General features: G+C 32.3%; 1 protein-coding gene, 1 long non-coding RNA gene and 2 other non-coding genes across 4 annotated transcripts; 1 reads left to right on the plus strand and 3 right to left on the minus strand.

Annotated features, from left to right (window-relative positions):
• The first annotated feature begins 3,589 nt into the window (after positions 1 to 3,589).
• LOC111887117 (uncharacterized) lies at positions 3,590 to 7,148 on the plus strand. Its single transcript, XM_023883286.3, has 3 exons — positions 3,590 to 3,781; positions 4,679 to 6,562; positions 6,643 to 7,148. Exons 2-3 carry the CDS (start codon positions 4,688 to 4,690, stop codon positions 6,904 to 6,906), a joined length of 2,139 nt encoding a protein of 712 aa, XP_023739054.1. The 5' UTR covers positions 3,590 to 3,781; positions 4,679 to 4,687; the 3' UTR covers positions 6,907 to 7,148.
• Positions 7,149 to 9,730: 2,582 nt separating this feature from the next.
• Positions 9,731 to 15,839, minus strand: LOC122195658 (uncharacterized). Its single transcript, XR_006186134.2, has 2 exons — positions 15,780 to 15,839; positions 9,731 to 9,871 (listed from the first exon to the last, which is right to left on the minus strand). It is a non-coding gene; the product is annotated as an uncharacterized LOC122195658 (long non-coding RNA).
• Positions 15,379 to 15,463, minus strand: LOC111887127 (small nucleolar RNA SNORD36). Its single transcript, XR_002848680.1, has one exon. It is a non-coding gene; the product is annotated as a small nucleolar RNA SNORD36 (small nucleolar RNA).
• On the minus strand, positions 15,643 to 15,726 carry LOC111887126 (small nucleolar RNA SNORD36). The gene has a single exon (XR_002848679.1). It is a non-coding gene; the product is annotated as a small nucleolar RNA SNORD36 (small nucleolar RNA).
• Positions 15,840 to 20,485: the final 4,646 nt, after the last annotated feature.

Consider the following 20,485-nt stretch of genomic DNA (forward strand, 5'->3'; position numbering starts at 1 on the left):
ATATTGATACTGCGTTTTTTCTATTTCAACACTTTTTTTTTGTTTTTTTTAAATGTGCATAACTCATTCATATAACGTTGGAATTACTTATTTTTTTCCAGCATGTAATTTGGTGTTTTTACTTCATTTTAGACTGTACGAACACATATTTTGATTAGATATTGAATCAATTATAGGCCTCGGAAGATAGCATATTAATGTTGCGTATTTTCTGTTTCAACATTTTGTTTTTTATTTTTTGGAATATGTACCGCTTTTAAAATGCGCATAACTCACTCACATGAAGTCGGAATTACTTAATTCTTTTTTATCATGTAATTTAGTGTTTATACTTCAATTTAGAATGTAAAAAGTCATAATATAGGAAAACTGGTTCTAGTTCCAAACCGGAATTAATTAGAATTAATGAAAAGTGAAAGGGATGAATTATAATTATTCAATAGTTGAACAAAAGAAGCAATTCTAAACCATCCATGGTATGGACGGTTTTGGGATGGATTCTAGGGTTTCTAAAAGCCTTATATAATTGATAAGAATAAATGTCTTAAATAGATAACATCTGATTATTTTATTATTCAAATCATGGTTTATATGGAGATTCCCTAGCTATAAATATGACCCATTGACATCACAATTTCGTTCGTAAGCCTTTGGGAATAATGAAATAATAATTTCATAAATATCTCACATCTCCTGTCAATTTCAAGTGTTATATGGTATTGGTGTGAGTCATTAGAGACATTCACACTATTGAATGTTTGCTTTCTATGAACCATTTGATATAAAAAAAAGTTAGTATATTTGAATATACTAAAATGCATGTCTTCTAATAATGTATTTTCTATTATATGGACGGTTTTGGGATGGATTCTAGGGTTTCTAAAAGCCTTATATAATTGATAAGAATAAATGTCTTAAATAGATAACATCTGATTATTTTATTATTCAAATCATGGTTTATATGGAGATTCCCTAGCTATAAATATGACCCATTGACATCACAATTTCGTTCGTAAGCCTTTGGGAATAATGAAATAATAATTTCATAAATATCTCACATCTCCTGTCAATTTCAAGTGTTATATGGTATTGGTGTGAGTCATTAGAGACATTCACACTATTGAATGTTTGCTTTCTATGAACCATTTGATATAAAAAAAAGTTAGTATATTTGAATATACTAAAATGCATGTCTTCTAATAATGTATTTTCTATTATACCTAGACTATATTTGTTTTTCATAGTATGTTGCTATAATGAGAAAATGCCATAGATCTCTAGGTTGCATGTGCTCATAAATTGTTTTATGTGGATTCCGATGTGAAAATATTTTTTTAATGTAACCTAGAAAACCAATAATTGTGATTGGAAGGCGTGACTGAAACATGAGGCTATAAATATTCACTAAACTCGAAACTGATGATAAGGCATAATTCCATCTTCCCAAACATCAACTCGTACTTGTCGATCTCTAAAAGCATATCTTATACTGGGCTTTGAGGGTTTGTCACAAATTCTTTGCAGAATACATAATGTAAATGAAAAAGATCCCCTTTTTCCACAGAAGGAATATCTTACCATCTACCAAAACATGCATTTCTATAGCCTCGCTTAGTAACAATGACAGATTTGCAAGATATTGTAAGAGAAGCATAAAAAATGTCGTCATGCTGCAAAAAACAAAGAAAAAAATTACTTTCAAGATAATCTCAGACTGTATATGGTGTTCCGGAACACATTGCGGTGAACATTTCAAATTAGTTATTCGTATTACGGACTAGTTCATCGTATTCTGGACTAGTTTGTTGTATTCCATACATGTTTAAAAGCTTGTCGATGTGTTTCGGAATACGAAAAATTAATGTGGGATAACGTAAGACACTAAAAACTATTTCTCTAATACTTTGGTTTTACTAACACCAAAAAAACTATCTAATTTAGGCACATTCTAAAAATTAACATAACATTACGGACTTGTTCTTCATGTTTCAAACTAACGATTTTACAATTTTAATAAAAAAACTAAACAAGTATAAGCAAAGGAGTCAAGAACTTGCCCATAAAACCTCAAACTCATTGGAATCATATGTCATATCTTCTTTGTCCATTGAGTCTGAGATCTCATATTTTGAAATATATGCATTTTGAAATAGGTTATGTAATTGTATGTATTTGGAAACCAATCAAAATGGGTTGGGTTGGATAACATCAACCAAAATGGTCTTGGAATAATCCTTTCTAGACAAGATGATCAATTTTCAAAAATATAAAAAATCAAATTGATAATATTTTAAAATAAACAATACAAAAATGGTTTACATACTCAATTTCCAATATTAATCATTTTCGATCCATTTTACTTATTCAAATCAAGTAAATAACATGGAGATGTTCGTTCTATTAGGTTGTTATCTTTTGTTCATCATATACTTCATGTAAATTACTACGTTTGCAATTAATTCATGTAAGTTATTTAAGAGGTGTTTGGATTAGCTTATTAACTTATTGCTTATTAGCTTATTTGTGGTGGGAATAAACAATAAGCAAGGGGAGATGCTTATTAAAATTAGCTTATTTAGCTTATTCCCAACACAAAAAATTGATTTTTAAGAATTTTATTCAAACACTTAAACTTAGCTTATTATGGTGGGAATAAACAATAAGTAATAAACACCTTCTTTTTTTCCTATCCAAACACCCCGTTAGATGTCTTTTTTTATAAAAATTATATATATATATATATATATATATATATATATATATATATATATATATATATATATATATCACAAGTCTAATAAAAAATTATTAATTTTATTAAATATGATAAATTTAAATAAAATATAGAAAAATGATTAAAAAAAGAATATTTGATTTCTCTTTTTTACTATGTTTATTTTATCTGATAATATAACAATCATGTTTGTAAAATATTCTTGTTGCATATTACGAGCATGTTCAATAAAAATAATTGGTAGCGGGTAGCAGGTAAGGTCTTGTTAAACGTTACTTAGAAGCTTGTAGCGTCTAACGAGGCTTCCTATTCAAAACAAAACGTTTTGTCAAATAATAAAAGATAGAAGCTTTTAAACGCTTCGTGCCTAATAAACTCTATATGTTATTGTTCCTCTCACGTTCTCACGTATGTAACTTTAAAACACTTACCCACATATGTAACTTTAAAAATTAATGGTATAACCTTGCATTCGTTCCTACAAATATAGAAATATTAACAATCCAATATAAAATGTAAAAGACTAACAAACACTGTATAAATGTTGTTCCCATAGAGTATGAAATAGGCAACGTGGCATGAGATGATTGGTTAGTAGAATTCTTTCTACTCCTACCACCCACCAATATGATTGGAAATTTGGTGGTGCGAGAGCACACGAAGACAAATCTGAAGTCGCTGCTCCTCCGTCCCACTCACCTGCTCATCGTCCCTACAGTCCGACTACTGCATTCATTCTTGGCTCACGGGAAACCCGTATGACGTCACCTCCTCGCCCTGTGGGCCCCACCAGCACGCAACGTCTGGGCCCCACTATCGATTCCCATTCATTCCCCTTTTAACCGTTCGATTGAAAGCGAAAACCCCCCTCTCCTCCTCTCATCTTTCACAGAAACACACACACTCACCCACACAGTGGTGCAGATTTCGCGGGGTTTTCTTCCTCACATTCAACGTTACCTTCTCGATTGCTTTCGTTTTCCGCCATTGGAGACAACAAATAATCATATCGTGTTATTCCTGAAATGGACATTAGTCTACTGCAGAGTAAGATTTCGTTGATTTTTGTTTTTCTCTTTCCTTTCTTATTGTGTAATTATTTTCTTCTTGGCTTATTCGTGTAATGCGACTGAATAGAACTAGGTTTCTTGAAGCTTCGAATGAAGGTAGCTTCTAGATTTGTGATTTTTGATTTGTCTCCGTTCCTTTTCTTGATTTGTTTGTTTGCGTCGGCGTACTCCTTTCCTTTCTGTTTGATTTTTTCCCCTTTCCTATTTTATCAGATATATAGTTATAATGTATGTTTGAATTTCTTCGTTTTTAGCTATTTGATTCCTTGGATCTGTGATTTTTGTGTATGAACTTGAAGATTTATCGGGGATTCGTATTATTGATTTATTTCCGTCACATGCTTTCGCTTCCAGATTCGTTTCAAATAGGATCTACCTCGTTGCTATCCGATCTCCGGTAGAACTATATTCAGATGCCTTCAGAAAATTCCAAACGTGCTTGCCAAAAAAAGTATCAATAAATGCAACGTTTGTTCACATAGCTTTTTCATGTTCTTTCCATCCGTGTTAGATTTATTTTAAAGTATTCGCTGCAACTTGAAGGATTATTAATGGTGGCGAAGAAGATGCCTTATCTGTTTGTCTTTACGTATTCCCTAAAGTTTTTACTTGTATAAACATATAGTAATTTTGGTTGTTAGTGTGATTTCACTTGTCATTTTCTTCTTGTCTTCTACTGAATGCAACTGGGCGAGTAGATCCAACAATTTTTTATGGTATATGGATTTTCAGAGCTTGCTTGCAATAGATTACTTAGTGATAGTATTCTTCATAACATTATGCCTTTTGTAAAATGCAAACACATATAATGGATATTAGATTTTGAGTATATGCAATGTATTTACTGAAACACTATCTTGTTCATTGTTGCCAGTTGCCATGAATGAATGAAAGCATCAGATACAGTGCACGGCTTATGATGAATTCACGAGAACAACAAACGCCCAAAGGGCTACATGAGAAAACAGTAACTCTACGAGCAAATAGGATCAGAAAATCATTAGACTACACTAAACTGGAAAACCCGTTGTATGTTGGTCAACGTCATGAACCTAGACAAAATGCAAGTGAAGATCATATTCATACCGGAGAAAAAGATGAAAGCCTTGTGAAACACATGAGAAATTTGCCTGGTTATCTCCAACGTGAAGAAAAGGGTGAAAAAAATATTCAAGGGAAAGCGTTAAATTTTGGTGTTCTTGACTGGGGTCGTTTAGAAAACTGGAAATCAAACGAAAAACGCATTCCACCAAGATATAACATGAAGAAGACATCATCACCCTCTCATAATCACAATAGGAAAAAGATGAATCCACATCGGAGGGATCAACAAAGATCAAACACCACTCCAAATTCATCTTCTTCAGAAAGACTTCCCCCAGGTGTTAGATGGCCTAGAGGCCAGGTACTAAAACTGCAAATTCCTGAAACTTCTGGACAAATGTTGGATGATATGCAAACTCAGTCGGTGGAGCTCGACGCTAAAAAAGGGAAACAATCAGAAACAAAAATTCAATCCAAGGATATTGATATTAATCATGGCGATGATGTTTTGATTTCATCTGATGTTCATCTGATTGAAGCAAATGAGAGCAGAGTATCCGATTCATTTTCTCCTGCGGAGGTGGAGTTTGATTCAGTAATCCCGTATTCCGATGTTCCTCACTCTTGCCCTTTTCCTTTATCTCTCGATTCCGTGGCAGAGCCTGAGGTAGATTTACCATTGACTCCATCGACAGATGAGCAGAGTGGTGCAAAAGGGAGACATTCATCTCCGATGAGGAGGTTTAGCTTTAGTAGCCTCGGGAAGATGACCAGAAGCTTTAGCTTCAAGGAAAGCTCATCAATTCCACAGCTAAGTCCAACTTATATATCTGTGAAATCTGGACCGGTTAATCTTGAATCCGAGGATCATAGATGGAAGAAGGGAAATGCTACGACTCCATCGAGGTCTAGTCCATTAAGGAGGTTGCTAGATCCTTTGCTGAAGCTCAAAGGAGGTGCTCATTTTTCAGATAAGGTTCAGAAACCAAAATTAGATTTAAACGATAATGAATCGATTCATAGCAAGAAGCAGTACAACAGATCGTCAAACGTACAGGCCCTTTTACAGCTTACAATGAAGAACGGAATCCCTTTTTTCAAACTTGTTATTGAGAGCAGTAGCGACATTCTAGCTGCTGCTGTTAAAAAACTACCATCTGGAAAAGATGATTCGAGTTTGATCTACGCGTTCTATTCAGTACACGAGAACAAGAAGAAGAGTGGAAGTTGGATGATGTATCAAGGTTCAAAAGAGAAAAATTACAGGTTCGGGTACACCATTGTTGGACAGATGAAGATTTCGAGTTCTTATCATGCTGAGTTTAGTGGAGCGGAGAAAGACCTGTACGTGGTGCGAGAGTCGGTGTTGTATAGCACCGATTCTGTTCAGGCGGATCAGAAAATGCTTGATTGCATGGTGGACAGGGAGTTGGCGGGTATAATTGTTAAGAATTTAAGCGATGAAAGCGGTGGAGATATTGGGAGGTCCAACAGCACGGTGGTGGTTCTTCCTGATGGTGTTCACAGCTTACCTAACTTTGGATTGCCTTCTCCGTTGATTAGCCGGTGGAGATCGGGTGGAGCTTGCGACTGTGGTGGATGGGACATCGGTTGTCAATTTCGTGTTTTAGGTCCTCATCTGAATGAAATCGGCAAGCCTCCTCCATCTCCATGTAGCTCAAATAATTCAAATCGGGTGGACCTTTCTTACCAGGTACTTGATACTTGCTAATTTAATTGGTTATTGTATGTTATAGAATTTTTTAGAAATAGAATTTTGTTAATTGGTTTTAGGGAGGACGGAAGAAGCAGTGTGGTTTTAGTTTGGTGTCACTTGAGGATGGGCTTTATTCGGTTGAATACGATCAATCGATGAGTTTGCTTCAAGCGTTCTCGGTGTGTGTGGCGGTTGTAAGTAGTCACAAGCTGACTCATATCTTTCAGGTGAATTCAGTTCCGGAATTGTCAAGAATGTTAACCGGAATTGATGACAAAGTGGAAGTAGTCGCCGGAAAATATGCTTCCAAACCACCGCCGTCGCCGGTTGGGAGGGTATAGGATGGATTATGGAATATAGAGATTAGTTTTTACTTTTTTTTACCTTTTAGAGAGGGAATGAATAATGCATGGGATGGGGATGGGGATGGGGAGGAAGAGAGTAAAAATTTGGAGGTGGCGGAGGCTATGTTTTTAGGTATATAGCTGCTGATGGTATACTAATGTCTAATGGTAATGGAATATTGTGAGTCACGTACAAAGTCGTACAAAAAGCTATTCACGTCTTATCATTTTTCACCAAATTTCACCCCGCCCAATTTATTCCTTTTTTTTTTTGCATCTTTTTTAGAGAATGTCATTTCATAATTCTGGAAAAGGATTTAAACCGATAAACATTTATGTTGCCTTTATGATGTGGACCAGATAGTTACATATCCAGCCCATATATGAAGGGATAAACCATAAACTCACTTTTAGTTTTAACCCCTTTGATGGATTCAATAGTCACTACCATACTTTGGATTTAGAACTATAAAACCTACATCCAATTCACACTACTAACCTAATTAAATGATCAAAATCAAATTCCAGTCAATCCATGGACAATTAATGAAGCTAGGGTTTCAAAATTTACCCATCAAAGCTTTATAACTTAATTTTGGCAATGAATTCTTATCAGTTCAACATTTAAAAATTACAATAATTCAGTGATTTTGTGTTAGATCTCACTCTCAACTTAGGTTTACCCAATAACCACTCAATTTCTAGCTCTCGTCCTTTCATTTCGATGAAGGGTTTGGGTGTTTAGAGAAATTTACGTGATTTATCAAAAATGGTCCATCAATTTTTTATTTTCTAATTTAACCAATACTTGACATTCTAAATCCCTTCACTTTTATTTAAACCATGAAAGTTAATATCCCAAGTCCAGAATGTGGTTAAGATAAGTCCACATTTACACAATTCTTTCCTCTCATGTGGAAAATAGGACCCTCCCATCCCACACAATTAGGTACAAGTATGCAAGCTCATGGTACATGTAGAGATGAGAGAAAAGAGAGAGGGATCATCGGCTCCTTTAAACTACAATTGGCTCAAATTTGGTAGTTACAGCTTTTACGTAATGGTGTTCCCGGTGGCACCGTCGATACCAAAGGCAACTTGTTTTCAACCCTGCTCCATTCCATCAACATTTAGAGCAAGTCATCTCTCGACTTCATATTTTGAAAAGGTCGACTCCTATCCTTTAGAGTATTTCTAACCAATTTCTATTTTAAATAATAAAATAAAGTTTAGAATGATTCATCTCCAACCTATTCTTTTTTCAAAACCAAAAAGAGTATTCCTAAAATATTAAGTTATTTTATTTTTATTAATACCCCTTCAAATTATAATGTTTTACAAATTTGTCTAAAACCATTTTGTTACAATAACATTAAATTTTATATTATTAAATAAATATAATCAGTTACAAAAGTTTTTATGCCAGTTTGAATTTATATAGAAATATTACACACTATTTTAGATATTTGTTTATAGAAAAATATTTTACATATATTTGAAGAAATATTACATATGCATTTAAAGTTAATTGATGCCAATTTGAATTTTTGTAATATATGGGTTTATCTCAATTTGACATTTTATGAAATATGTTATCAGGTTATATATTATTAAAAAGTATTACTAATATTTTAAAATTTAATCACATTTAAATTATAATCCTCCTTAATAAATTAAGGTTTTTTTTGTCACATGTCATTTTCTCCTTCATTTTGACACATGACATTTTCTAGAATTTTTGAATTTTCTATTTTCCACTTGTTATTTTATTGTATTTTTCATTTTATTAAATTAAAATTCCACATTTAATATGTAACGTAATATATATGTAAGGTATTTATTATAAATGATTTATATATGTAATATATTCAATGTATTAAAGCGTCATTAATTTTAATAATTAAAATTTTTTTCTCATTTTTCTTATAAATTCAAACTTCTCAAATTGTTAAAATTTCATATTTATTTTTTTTAAATAAACCCATGTAATACATGGGTCTCACACCTACTAATATAATTAACGATTCTTAAATTACATAAACACGATATTAAAACTAGTTAAACAAACCCATATATACAAAACCAAGAAAAATTGAATAGAAACACTTTAAATTTAGAGTTTTACTATTCTTTTACAGTTTTATGTATAAATCTATATATGTAAAAGATAGGTGGGTTGAAACTATTTATCTCTATAGGAATTTAATTTAATTAAGTTTAAAATTTTCAAATTGATTATTTTCATTTAATTTAATCTGATAATTGATTTAATCGATTATTTTCATTTAGTTCAATTTTCAAACATGTTTTTTGTTATTTTTGCAAAAGAAAAGCTTAAGTTATGTTGTGTATAAAACTACGAAGCAAGAGAAGAAATTTTCTTTCCATTTTCTTCCATAAGGGTCGACAAAGTGGGGAGTAGCAACTGGTCAGTGGTTTTGGGAAGGCGGTACCGTCGGAACCCGTGATTTCTTCTCTCCAACGGACAAAATTTAGAATTTTTTTTCTTTATTATTTTATTAAAATAAAATTTCCTATTATAAATACCACTTTCAAACATTTCAAAACCACACATTTCTTTCTTCCAAAAAGGATGAATACTTGGGAGTCTAGAGTTTCTGATGAAGACTTTTTAAACGCAACAAAAAATGAGTATCGCGAACACGAGAACATTAAATATTTTTCGTTATGAGACTGCATGAAATATTTCAAAAAACCATCATTCTGTTTTGTAACATCCCAAAATTTAAGACCAAAAATTTCATTTTTAATTTAATAACTATAAAACCATTTGTCTTAAAACATCCATAATATCAACTCATATAAAAACCAATGTATTAATAGTCAAAATATGTCATGGTAAAACAATATCGGAGTATAACTCCCAGAGATCTCATGTGCGGAAAAATATAGTGTGATGCGTTGCGATCATGCCGACTCCTTTCCCTTCAAAGAGGAGTACCTAAAACCAAAACTGAAACTGTAAGCACAAAGTTTAGTGAGTTCCCCCATCATATCACATAATCACATACTGCCAGACATATATGGGTGCCCGGCCTACCATGTCAAGCATATATGGGTGCCCGACCTACCATATCAAGCATATCTGGGTGCCCGACCTACCCTGTCAAGCATATATGGGTGCTCGACATACCCTGTCATATATGGGTGCTCGACCTACCCTGCCAAGCATATATGGGCGCCCGACCTACCCTCCGGTTTATCTCAACCGGTTACGGGGACTATTTCACCCCTATCACTACCACATAATACATAGCATAAACATATTGTCAGACATATTTGAGTGTCCGACCTACCCTCCTGTTTATCTCAACCGACTACGGGGTCTAACCTACCCCTTCTACCAGTATCACATAATATTATCGCATACTAGCACATAAAGCATAACAGATAATGACATACTAGACAATTATCACGAAGACAATCATCCCAATTATAATCAATTATTAGTGGGTCGGCATTGGTGCCTTCGACCCACTTCTACTGGAAAGTAACTCACCTCAGATGTTGTGAAGTAGTTGAATTGTCCTCGACTCTGAAATCAACCCCACTCAAACTCCTATATATAAAATATTCCCCTTAATTACCCTTTTCATACTCATAACCCCTTAAGGGTCAACTTTGGTCAAAGTCAAAGTCAATATCTAGATTGACTCAACTCGTCGAGTTGGTCCATCAACTCGCCGAGTTCCATAAATCATAAAACCTTGAAATCGCGATCCAACTCGTCGAGTTCCTCCTATCAACAGAATCGGGACTTCTCCAATCAACTCGTAGAGTCATCATTGAACTCGTTGAGTTCTTCCTTTTACAGAATCGGGAGATTTCGACCCAACTCGTCGAGTTCCTTTATGAACTCGTCGAGTTCTTCAGTCTGTTAAGCTTTCTTAATGTATTAAGCCATTATTCTTCGAATCTAAGTCCCATATTTTAGATATCGATTGAAAATGTCCTTAGAAGGGTAAAGTTTCCAACTTTACCCGTTAATACCCTTCTCCAAGATATTTAGCTCAAACCCTAACTCTAAAAGATTAAATCTTGATCCAAAAGCCATCAATACTTCAAGATAGGGTGTACAAACAGAGATCTGGACCCTAGAGGCTAGATGAACAAGTAAAGCCTTCAACTTTCTCTTCATGCATGGCCCTTTGGAGCTTAAAAGGCCAAAATGGTAGTCTAAAGGTTGTATGGAGCTTCTATGGTCATAAAGTTTGCACCTTTATGCAATGAAAGCCCTTCAAGACCCTAGATCTGCAAGGGTATTAAAAAAGAGATATTTGGACCAAAAACCCAATAAAAGTGTTAAGAAAGAGATCTAAGCAATCATTTGGAAAGTTTAAGACTTGCTTACCAAAAAGTGACAAGGATGGGGTGAAGTTTATGGATCTACAAACTCTTTCTTGAGTCCTCAAGCGTCTTCTTCTTCCACAAGCTTTAAACACACAAAACTCTCTCAATGATGGCTCACAAAACTCACATAATGCATTAGGGTTTCGAGATTTAGGGTTAGGGACTTGGAGGCTGTAAATGAGGTGAACCTATGGAGGTTAAGTTGTTTAAATATGGTGCAAAACCCTAAAAATTAGGGTTTCATTATGTCAGTCCTACTCGTCGAGTTGAGACTCTCAACTCGTTGAGTATACTTCACAACCCGCGTCCAACTCCATTCCTACTCGACGGGTTTGGGGCCTCCAACTCGTCAAGTTTCTATACAAAAGTGAATAAATTTTTAATTAAATATATTTCAGGAACCGGACATTACATGTTTTTAGAATTTAAGTATTTCTTTAATTTTCGTTTGTTGTTTGTAATATGTTTTTTTAGTTATTTTGTTTTTTGACAAATATATCATTTACATATGTTGTAGGTTGGAAAGATAGAAAAAATAGACAAAAAAATTAATGTGACAACGAGTTGAATAGGAGGGTGTTTGGGAAAACTTTTCAAGGTTAAAAGTCCTTTTTGTAAAAGGACTTTTTGGCTAGTGACTTTTGTCAAAAGAAAATCTTAAAAAAGTGTTTGTATTTGCTTTTAAAGTAAAAGCTAACTTTTCAAGTTAAAAAGTCCCAAAAGTCACAAAAAGATAGAATTTTGTGACTTTTGAAACACTCTCTTTTCCTTCTATACAAAAAGTCATTTTAAAAGATCTTTTTTAATACCCAAACATCTTTTGTATTTTTTCTAACTTTTTGAAAAAGTTAAAAGTTAGAAGTTGTTTTAAAAGTCATCCCAAACACCCTCTAGATTTGATAACCTTTTGAGCCTAAGTAGCAAGTATAGGACATTAACAATAATTCAAGGGTATTTCTAAGGTCATCCAGTGTGGAGGCATTTTCTACGTGTGGAATACGAGCTGACGCACCTGATGACGCGTAAACACCGTCTCAAGCCTCGTAGGCGTGTGGTGGTGTGGCTCTTCTCACGAACGTTCACAGAGCATTTGATTAGTGGAAGTATTTAACAGTAAATGGAGAAATAACTTACAAATAATTAAATGGTGTAAAAAAAAAAGGAGATTGAAGCTTTAAGCTTTATCAATGGCTACACCTTTTTTTTCAAAAAAACAGGTCAAGAGGAGCATTCAAACACGGATCATTTAAATTTGGTTTTAACTAAAATTACAATTATGGTCCCTGAAAGGTTGTAGAACTCTTTACTCGGTACCTGTTCGGCCGGTTATCAAGTCGCGAGAACTCGGGAATACTCCGATCCAATAATTCATGTAGAAATATTTTTAAAGAAATTATATATGTCAAAATCATAAATTAATAGTTATATATACAAACATAAGACTAATTATAAACTTTTGTCTTTTAAGTATTAAAATCTAAGAATAACCCCATATTATATATATATATATATATATATATATATATATATATATATATATATATATATATATATATATATATATATTAATCAATTAATTCCATAAGGTTAAACCTATAATATGGGGCTATTCTTAGATTTTAAACCTATATATATATATATATATATATATATATATATATATATTCACTTTTTCTATAAAAATTAAATTATCTATCCAATCTCAATTTAACTCTGAGATTCTCGCGAGTATGTATATGTAGATTACATAAAGGACTTTCCACAATTAGTTAGTCGTTGGCGGCTATTAGGGGTGTTGAACGGGTAATTTTTTCGAGTTTCGGGTAATTCGGATCGGGTAATAGGGTTTTTCAAGTTAGAAAAATTATCTGTTACCCTACCCAAACTAAATTCGGGTAATTCAGGTATCGGGTCGGGTTTGAGTAATTTGGGTATTACCTGAAATATATGGTTTTTTTTTTTAATTTCACCTACAAATAAATTTAATGAAATAAATACGTCGTACTTTATTAGTGTTGTTTTATAAACAAACGAGACAAACGAAGTTACTCAAGCTTTGAACATTGAGATTTTCTAGTCAATGATACATGAGATATCAAGTAATTTTTTAACAACTTAATCTAATCTAATAAGATGTGAAAAAAACAAATACCTAAAGATCTTAATTTAAAAGTTTAAAATATTTAAGATAAATGTCCATAAGTTTCGTCATGTTCTAAAATTTCGTAAAGATAATGAGTTTGTTAGTTGTAATAAAAACTATAATCTAGAAAACGGTTAAGTTTTAAAGAACATAATGATATATAAAAATTACTTTTAATATTATTAGTGTCGTATTGTCATAATAAATATATTTATGTTTTACAATAATGATAGTTAATTTAAGCGTGATCAAATATCTGTTATATAGTACAAGCTCTAAAAAAAATAATTATTAAAATAATTTGTGTAATTCGGATAATTCGGGTATACCCGAACCCAAAAAATATACCCTTTACCCGACCCGAAAAAAATCGGATAACCCGATTACCCGGAAAACTTTACCCGATACCCAATTTACCCCGATACCCAAAAAAAATCAAGCAGGTGATTCGAATATCTGATATTTTCGACAGGGCTAGCAGCTATGCCAATGAAATAGAAGACCCAATCCATTGACATTAGTAGACCATTATAATATAAACTTTCTTTGAATTTTTGATTGAAAGATTTCCAATCTTTTACAAGGTCTCCATGATAGATATTCAGAATAAACCAAATATCAACAATCGCCTTATCTATTAGGTAAAATTTGGATGATTTATATCAACAGATAATAAATTTTGATTCGTTTGTCGATGAGGTGGCATCTGATCCCACCATACCACTCAATCATGCCACCAAAACAATACCCAATAAAATTAAATTTTCTGGGTTGAATTACCAAACTTTAGTTTATTATTGTACATCCAATTTAAAGAGTTGGTTCCTATGATTACAACAAACATTGTATCCTTTTTCCTAACTACTAAAGGCTTATTAAGCCACTAATTAAGACCATATGGAGGCCAATTTTAACAAGCTTCAAAATGACTTATTAGAGATGATTTAAGTCATGAAATAAGTGTTTCATTAAGTGGGTTAAAAGTGAAAAAAAGTACAAGAAATTACAAGTAGGTAAACCATGAAAACTGTTGGAGAGGAACCACATCCCACAGCCACCCTCCAATGGTCTGTGGTGGCAGTGGAATGAACACCAACAGCCACCTCCACTAGCAACTGTGGTGGGTGGTTGTTGGCTGCTTAAGCAAGGAACAAGAAGAAAACCAAAACAATGAACAAGAGAGATATCCTAAGTACATCCTATCCAAATTCTCTGCCTTAAACCAAAGTGATGCAACAAGTGAAACCTTTTGTTTCTTTGTTAACTATATCTTAAACATAAGGAGACGGTGTTCATCGACTCCTCCATCTAGAGAGAGATAGAGAGAGCGTCAGAGAGAGAAATGCAATCACCATCTTTTCAGATGTTGACCATACAATCACTATCTTTTTTCACTTGTTACTTGTTAGACATGATATATCCAATGACATCATATTCGCCCTTAATGATGTTTTTTGATTGATGTTTTTAGATTGTTACCCTACTGTCATTTTTTGACATCACCAAATCTATTAGTAAGAGTTGCCTTCAATTCGTGAAACCTTAATCATTCGTAATTTCTTCCGTGTAGGGTGATGATTCAAAGTGAAATGGTGTTTAAGGTTAATTTTCTGATAGACGAATCCAACTTCAAAAACTCAAGTCAACGAACGTTTATTGTTCGGAACATAAGACCATCAGCATCAACGATCTCGCCTCAAACCATATTTTTTGTTCGTTGAGGAACAAATATTTTATAAATTCTATGTAATCAACATTTTTGCACAAACCTCTTGTACATGACTATAAATATACCATAAGATCATAGTTAATGTTTCTTGATTTATGTCATCAAAACTAAATCCAAATCATCAGTTTCTGCCTACTAAAATCACTGTTTTTTGCCTCCTGGCTAAAAATCGAACCACTAAAAACTAATCAGCAGCCATAGATAGCATGATAGATGATGAAAAGGGGTAACATCAGTTTTAAAAAGCTCGATTTTGGAGCCTCATGGTTTAAATCAGCCCAAATAATATCAAGTTTTTTCATCATCTGCAACCCTCATTCCTCTAGAAAAACAAATGTTGAACTTAAATTCTAACATATAAATCGAGTATACAATTAAGAAAACGCTGATATGGTTATAGAAACATAAACCGACTTACAGGGATGTAAATCACATGAAGGAAAGAAAACCATTAATCAGTAGGAATAATAGATTACTGTGGTGGAAGGGGAACGCATCAGTTTTAAAAAGCTCGATTTGGAGCCTCATGGTTTAAATCAGCCCAAATATTATGAATTTTTTTCATCATCTGCAACCCCATTTCCAACCAGAGTTACAACAAAAACATAACTTTACTTTAAATGTTACCTGGAACTGAGAGCTTGAGTACGAGAAAATCGATTGATAGAACCCTGAGTTATATACAGGTATCGCAGAAATTAAACCCTAGGAGGATACTTCTATCTATTTGGGCCAACCCCAATTAGTTGGTTATGGGCCATTGGGTAACTCGAGTCTCGAGTAACTCAGTATTGTTGGTTGGCTTATTGGGCTCTTGCCTCTTGGTTATTAACAAATTGATTCAACCTTTTCTAAAAACTAAAACAAATTAAACCAAATTATCCTCTATTTGGTGAATATTTAAATGGTTGCATATTTTGAGTTAGTTATCTCATTTTAAAAGTATGAAATTCCAAAAGTAATAAGATGTGACGTGGTTTTTAGCGTCTAATCCGAATGGGTGGGGTAATTTGTTGCTTCTCAAAATGAGTCTTGATATATTATAGTCTTGGGTTAAAAGTATTTTTGTTATTCTTTAAAAGTCCAAGTCTATATATATTGTAGCTTTCTAAAAGTCCAAGCTACCATTCTATCTATGATTCTTGTTCTTGATCTAAGAATATATCATAATTATATCATTAAGTTTGGAAAGTCTAGTAAGTAAACCCGGAGATAAACTTTGGAATGAAATTAGGTAATGACAATAATCAAATTCCTAAGTCATAACTACCAAAACTATTCCATATATCTTATAGTATAAGTATATAATGGTAATAAGCATTTGTACTATTCAAGTTAAACCAACAAAATATGCAATGCATATGCTTCTAATCACAACCCAAGTTTAGTACTCTCAAACAAGTCTTTTAATTCTAAGTTCTTGATGGTCCAAGAGCATAAACAAGGTAGTAGCATCACATCCAAAATTGGTTTAGAGGCCCTGACACTAAGCTAACATCTTAGAGACATGTCATCATCCTACATGTAACCATGAAATGAGTTTGTAAAGTCCATCCATAAGCATTTTAGCTTAGCCATTACACATACATAGCGTCACTAAGATGAACTGTCACTTAGACGAAAATGAGAGTTTATCCCATATATGCCCGAAAACACTAAAGTCAACCCATCATAAGTGATATACACATATATGATGTGTAAACCATTTCATTCCAATTTAACATATCCCAATTGAATACACATTCAAAATATGTTTCATGGATGGAATAATAACATATATTAGCCGCATAGAAATCAAGATTACCATAGAATATAATCAAGTTAAAAGTACATCAAACTCTTTGTAATATGATATGTACTCTTGGTATTTATTCGTCTTTTCCTTTCGCAAAAGGTATTTAAACAAAAGATGACAAGTAAATATTATTTGATATCAAACAAATTCATATATACAACAAGAGATGACAACAATTGTGTTATATATGTTCGTCCCAATACGATATGTTTACTAAATATTTACGGATTAGATGAAAAATGATACAGCAAAGAGAGTACAGTTTAAGTGTATGTATGTTTTGAAAAGATCAGATAGTTTACTACTTTTGGCATATGTCCCTTCGTTCGCTCCGCCGTGTTTTTCGTATTTCATTCGTTTGGGACGTGGTCTTTTATGTGTAGTATCTGTGAAATGGAAAGATGTTGGTTCCGTGTTGGATATAAATATACTGCTAAATGTTATTTTTACCTGTATGTTCCAATTGGAGGCATCTTCCGGTTTCATGTGATTTAGTAGGGGTGAGGGACTCGATATTTGTGGTGATTTGTTGATCCATTATGGTTGAAGGTGTAAACGTACATGCATTAACATCTCCAAAAGTTTGTCTTCTTTAAGGAAGTTAATGAAAGCGTGAACTTTGATCTTAAAGATGCGTGCAATGATATCTAGTTTGTCTTGAATATCATGCTGACCAACAGCATCCATGTATCTTCTATACTCAGACCATTTTACATTGCAAGTGAAAGTGATGAAATATTGTGGCTTACCATTAACCCTACATATGGCTAGAGCGTCTTGATAATGTTTATACATATATCTAGGTCCCCCAACAAAAGTTGCAAATAGAAATACACGCTTACCAATGACACGGTTGTCCATATCGCCTTTGGACAAAGCGTCATAAACACCGCTGATGTACTCTAAACGTAATTGTTGTTGGTGGTGTTCAATAAAGTCAAGTCTAGATTGTTCAATTCAAGTACAGGCATCCACCAAATATTGCTGGAAAAGGCGATGTGCATGTAAAATAAGAGTGTAAGTGTGTCGACCGTGAATCTGATAACTATAATACATATTATTTGTTAAGCTTCTATTAGAGTCAATACGCATACGCAAGACAGGAGACCATCCTTCTTCTCCGTATGGGAATAGTAATGGATACTGCAAAGGTTTGAATAAACAACAATATCATAAACAGCCCCAGTAACATCATCATCACAAACGATACAACCCAAACTTCCAGGGTTCTTTCAGGCACATCATTTCATTATATACTTATAAAGCTTGCATTTTTTCTTGAGCCACATTCATTTGAAACTCTCATGCATTTTTTTTCACCACATTCATTTGAAACTCTCATGACTTTTCAATTTCTTTCTAATAATTATTATAGCTGGTTAATAAGGTTAAATAAATATCAAACCTAAAGTGTAATCATATATAAACTAAATTTCAATATTAAAATATATATTTTCTTCTACTTATAAAGTTTGTTTTTAACTTTTAACATATTATACTTAATTAATTAAGTCTAATATATTGTATGTAAACCATTATTGTTTTAAAGATACAGTTTTGGAACAATTTATATAAAATACTCAAATTATTAATTTGAATATAGCATTATAAGGTCAACTAAAATATAAATTTTAGTTTAACTTAAACAACTCAAATAATATTTTGTAAATAAGTAAAAATGATTAACTGTAGTGTTTTTCTAATAATGATTACAAGTTGGTTAATAAGGTTAAATAAATATCAAACCTAAAGTGAAATCATAAATATACTAAATTTCAATTTTAAAATAATATCTTTATTTCTACTTATAAAGTTATGTATTTAACTTTTAACATATCATACTTAATTTATTAGATTTAATATGTTGTGGTATGTAACATATTATCAGTTTAAAGCTACAACTTTTGTACAATTTGAACAAACTATTTAAATTGTTATTTTAAATATAACATTACAATGTCAACTTAAATATAAATTTATGTTCCACTTAAAAAACCAAATAATATTTTGTTAATAGTTAAAAGTGATAAATTGTAGTGATAAATGAAAAACTAAATTGTAATCTCAATTTAACTAAAATATTTCCAAAATATATTTTTATAATCGTTAAAAGTTTTCAAATATATAGCTTAAAATAACTTACAATAACAATAGTTAAAAATAACTCAATGTAAATGATTATATTGTTACCTTTAAAATCAAAAAACAATGTTGGATGTTTTAAATAATTATAATGATAAAAATTAAAACATTAAGCAAATAAATTTTAAAAAATTAATTAACAATACAACTAATAACATTAAACCATGTATTATATTTAATTTTATTTATGTGTAACTCACGGGTAGAAGTTATTCAAACGATTGAGATGATGCAATTATATATATATATATATATATATATATATATATATATATATATATATATATATATATATATATTATCATATAATTGAAAATAATCAATACATTATATCAATTTAGTATACGAATTATTATATCAAATTTAACAACAATGTTATTGTTATATTAAAAAAACATATATTTGTAAAGACTTCAACTATATATGTGTATTTATGTGCAACGCGCAGGTATTCGCTTAATGACTAAATAACCGTACACCATATGAATCTAAATTCAATGACTGAGCAATTTCTTTCGCAGTCTTAAACGTACGAACATACTCACTATGTGTGTTTAACATATGACTTAATGAATCTACAAGATTTGTAGACAAAAGTACTTCATTATCACCATGAAAAGAATGAAGTCTATTAGCAACCTCACTTTCAGTATCATTCATATACAACTATAGAAAAGGGGGCCGATGAACGTCTTGAGGATAAAAGGATCCAATCCAATGGTAAATCTGACCATTGACCTTAAACACATATGGTGCACGACCTTTATTGATTCAGTCATCTTCGTTTGCACCAAAAGACGTCATAGAGAACATGGAATTATAAGCTCTTATGTTATGCATAAAGTGATCATCTTCGTAAAATTGTAGAAGCACATCAGGCAGACGAAGAAGGTAGGGAGGAACATTATCCGACTTACAACATTTTGTATATTGCGGATGATTGGCTCAGGATAAATACAATACTCTTTCATGATACCAAAAAAACTCCTCACAATGCTCACACACACAGGAACAATTCCCACAATTGTAATAAACAGGCAACGCTGATATCTCTACTAAAAGGGAACTCCTATGTGAACGACGGGGGAACTATTGTATTGGAAGTAGAAGCCATTTGTCGCCTTTTTGGAGGCATCACAAGAAGACATTTACTGAAATAGAAATCAAAATTCCGTCGACTTTTAACATACTTTATATGTAATCCAAATGGAAAATTAGATTCTAAAAAGGTAAATTTGAAACTAACTATTCTAATTATTAGTAACTAATTTTTAGTATATATTTAACAAAAATTTAGAACAAAGTAATAGCATACTCTGTGAATGTATTAATCCATGTAGTCATTATGTACACAAATCATATATAGTGAAAGGGTTAAAAATAACTTACCTAATTT

This window comes from Lactuca sativa, chromosome 8 (assembly GCF_002870075.4).
Source record: "Lactuca sativa cultivar Salinas chromosome 8, Lsat_Salinas_v11, whole genome shotgun sequence".
Classification (NCBI taxonomy): domain Eukaryota; kingdom Viridiplantae; phylum Streptophyta; class Magnoliopsida; order Asterales; family Asteraceae; genus Lactuca; species Lactuca sativa.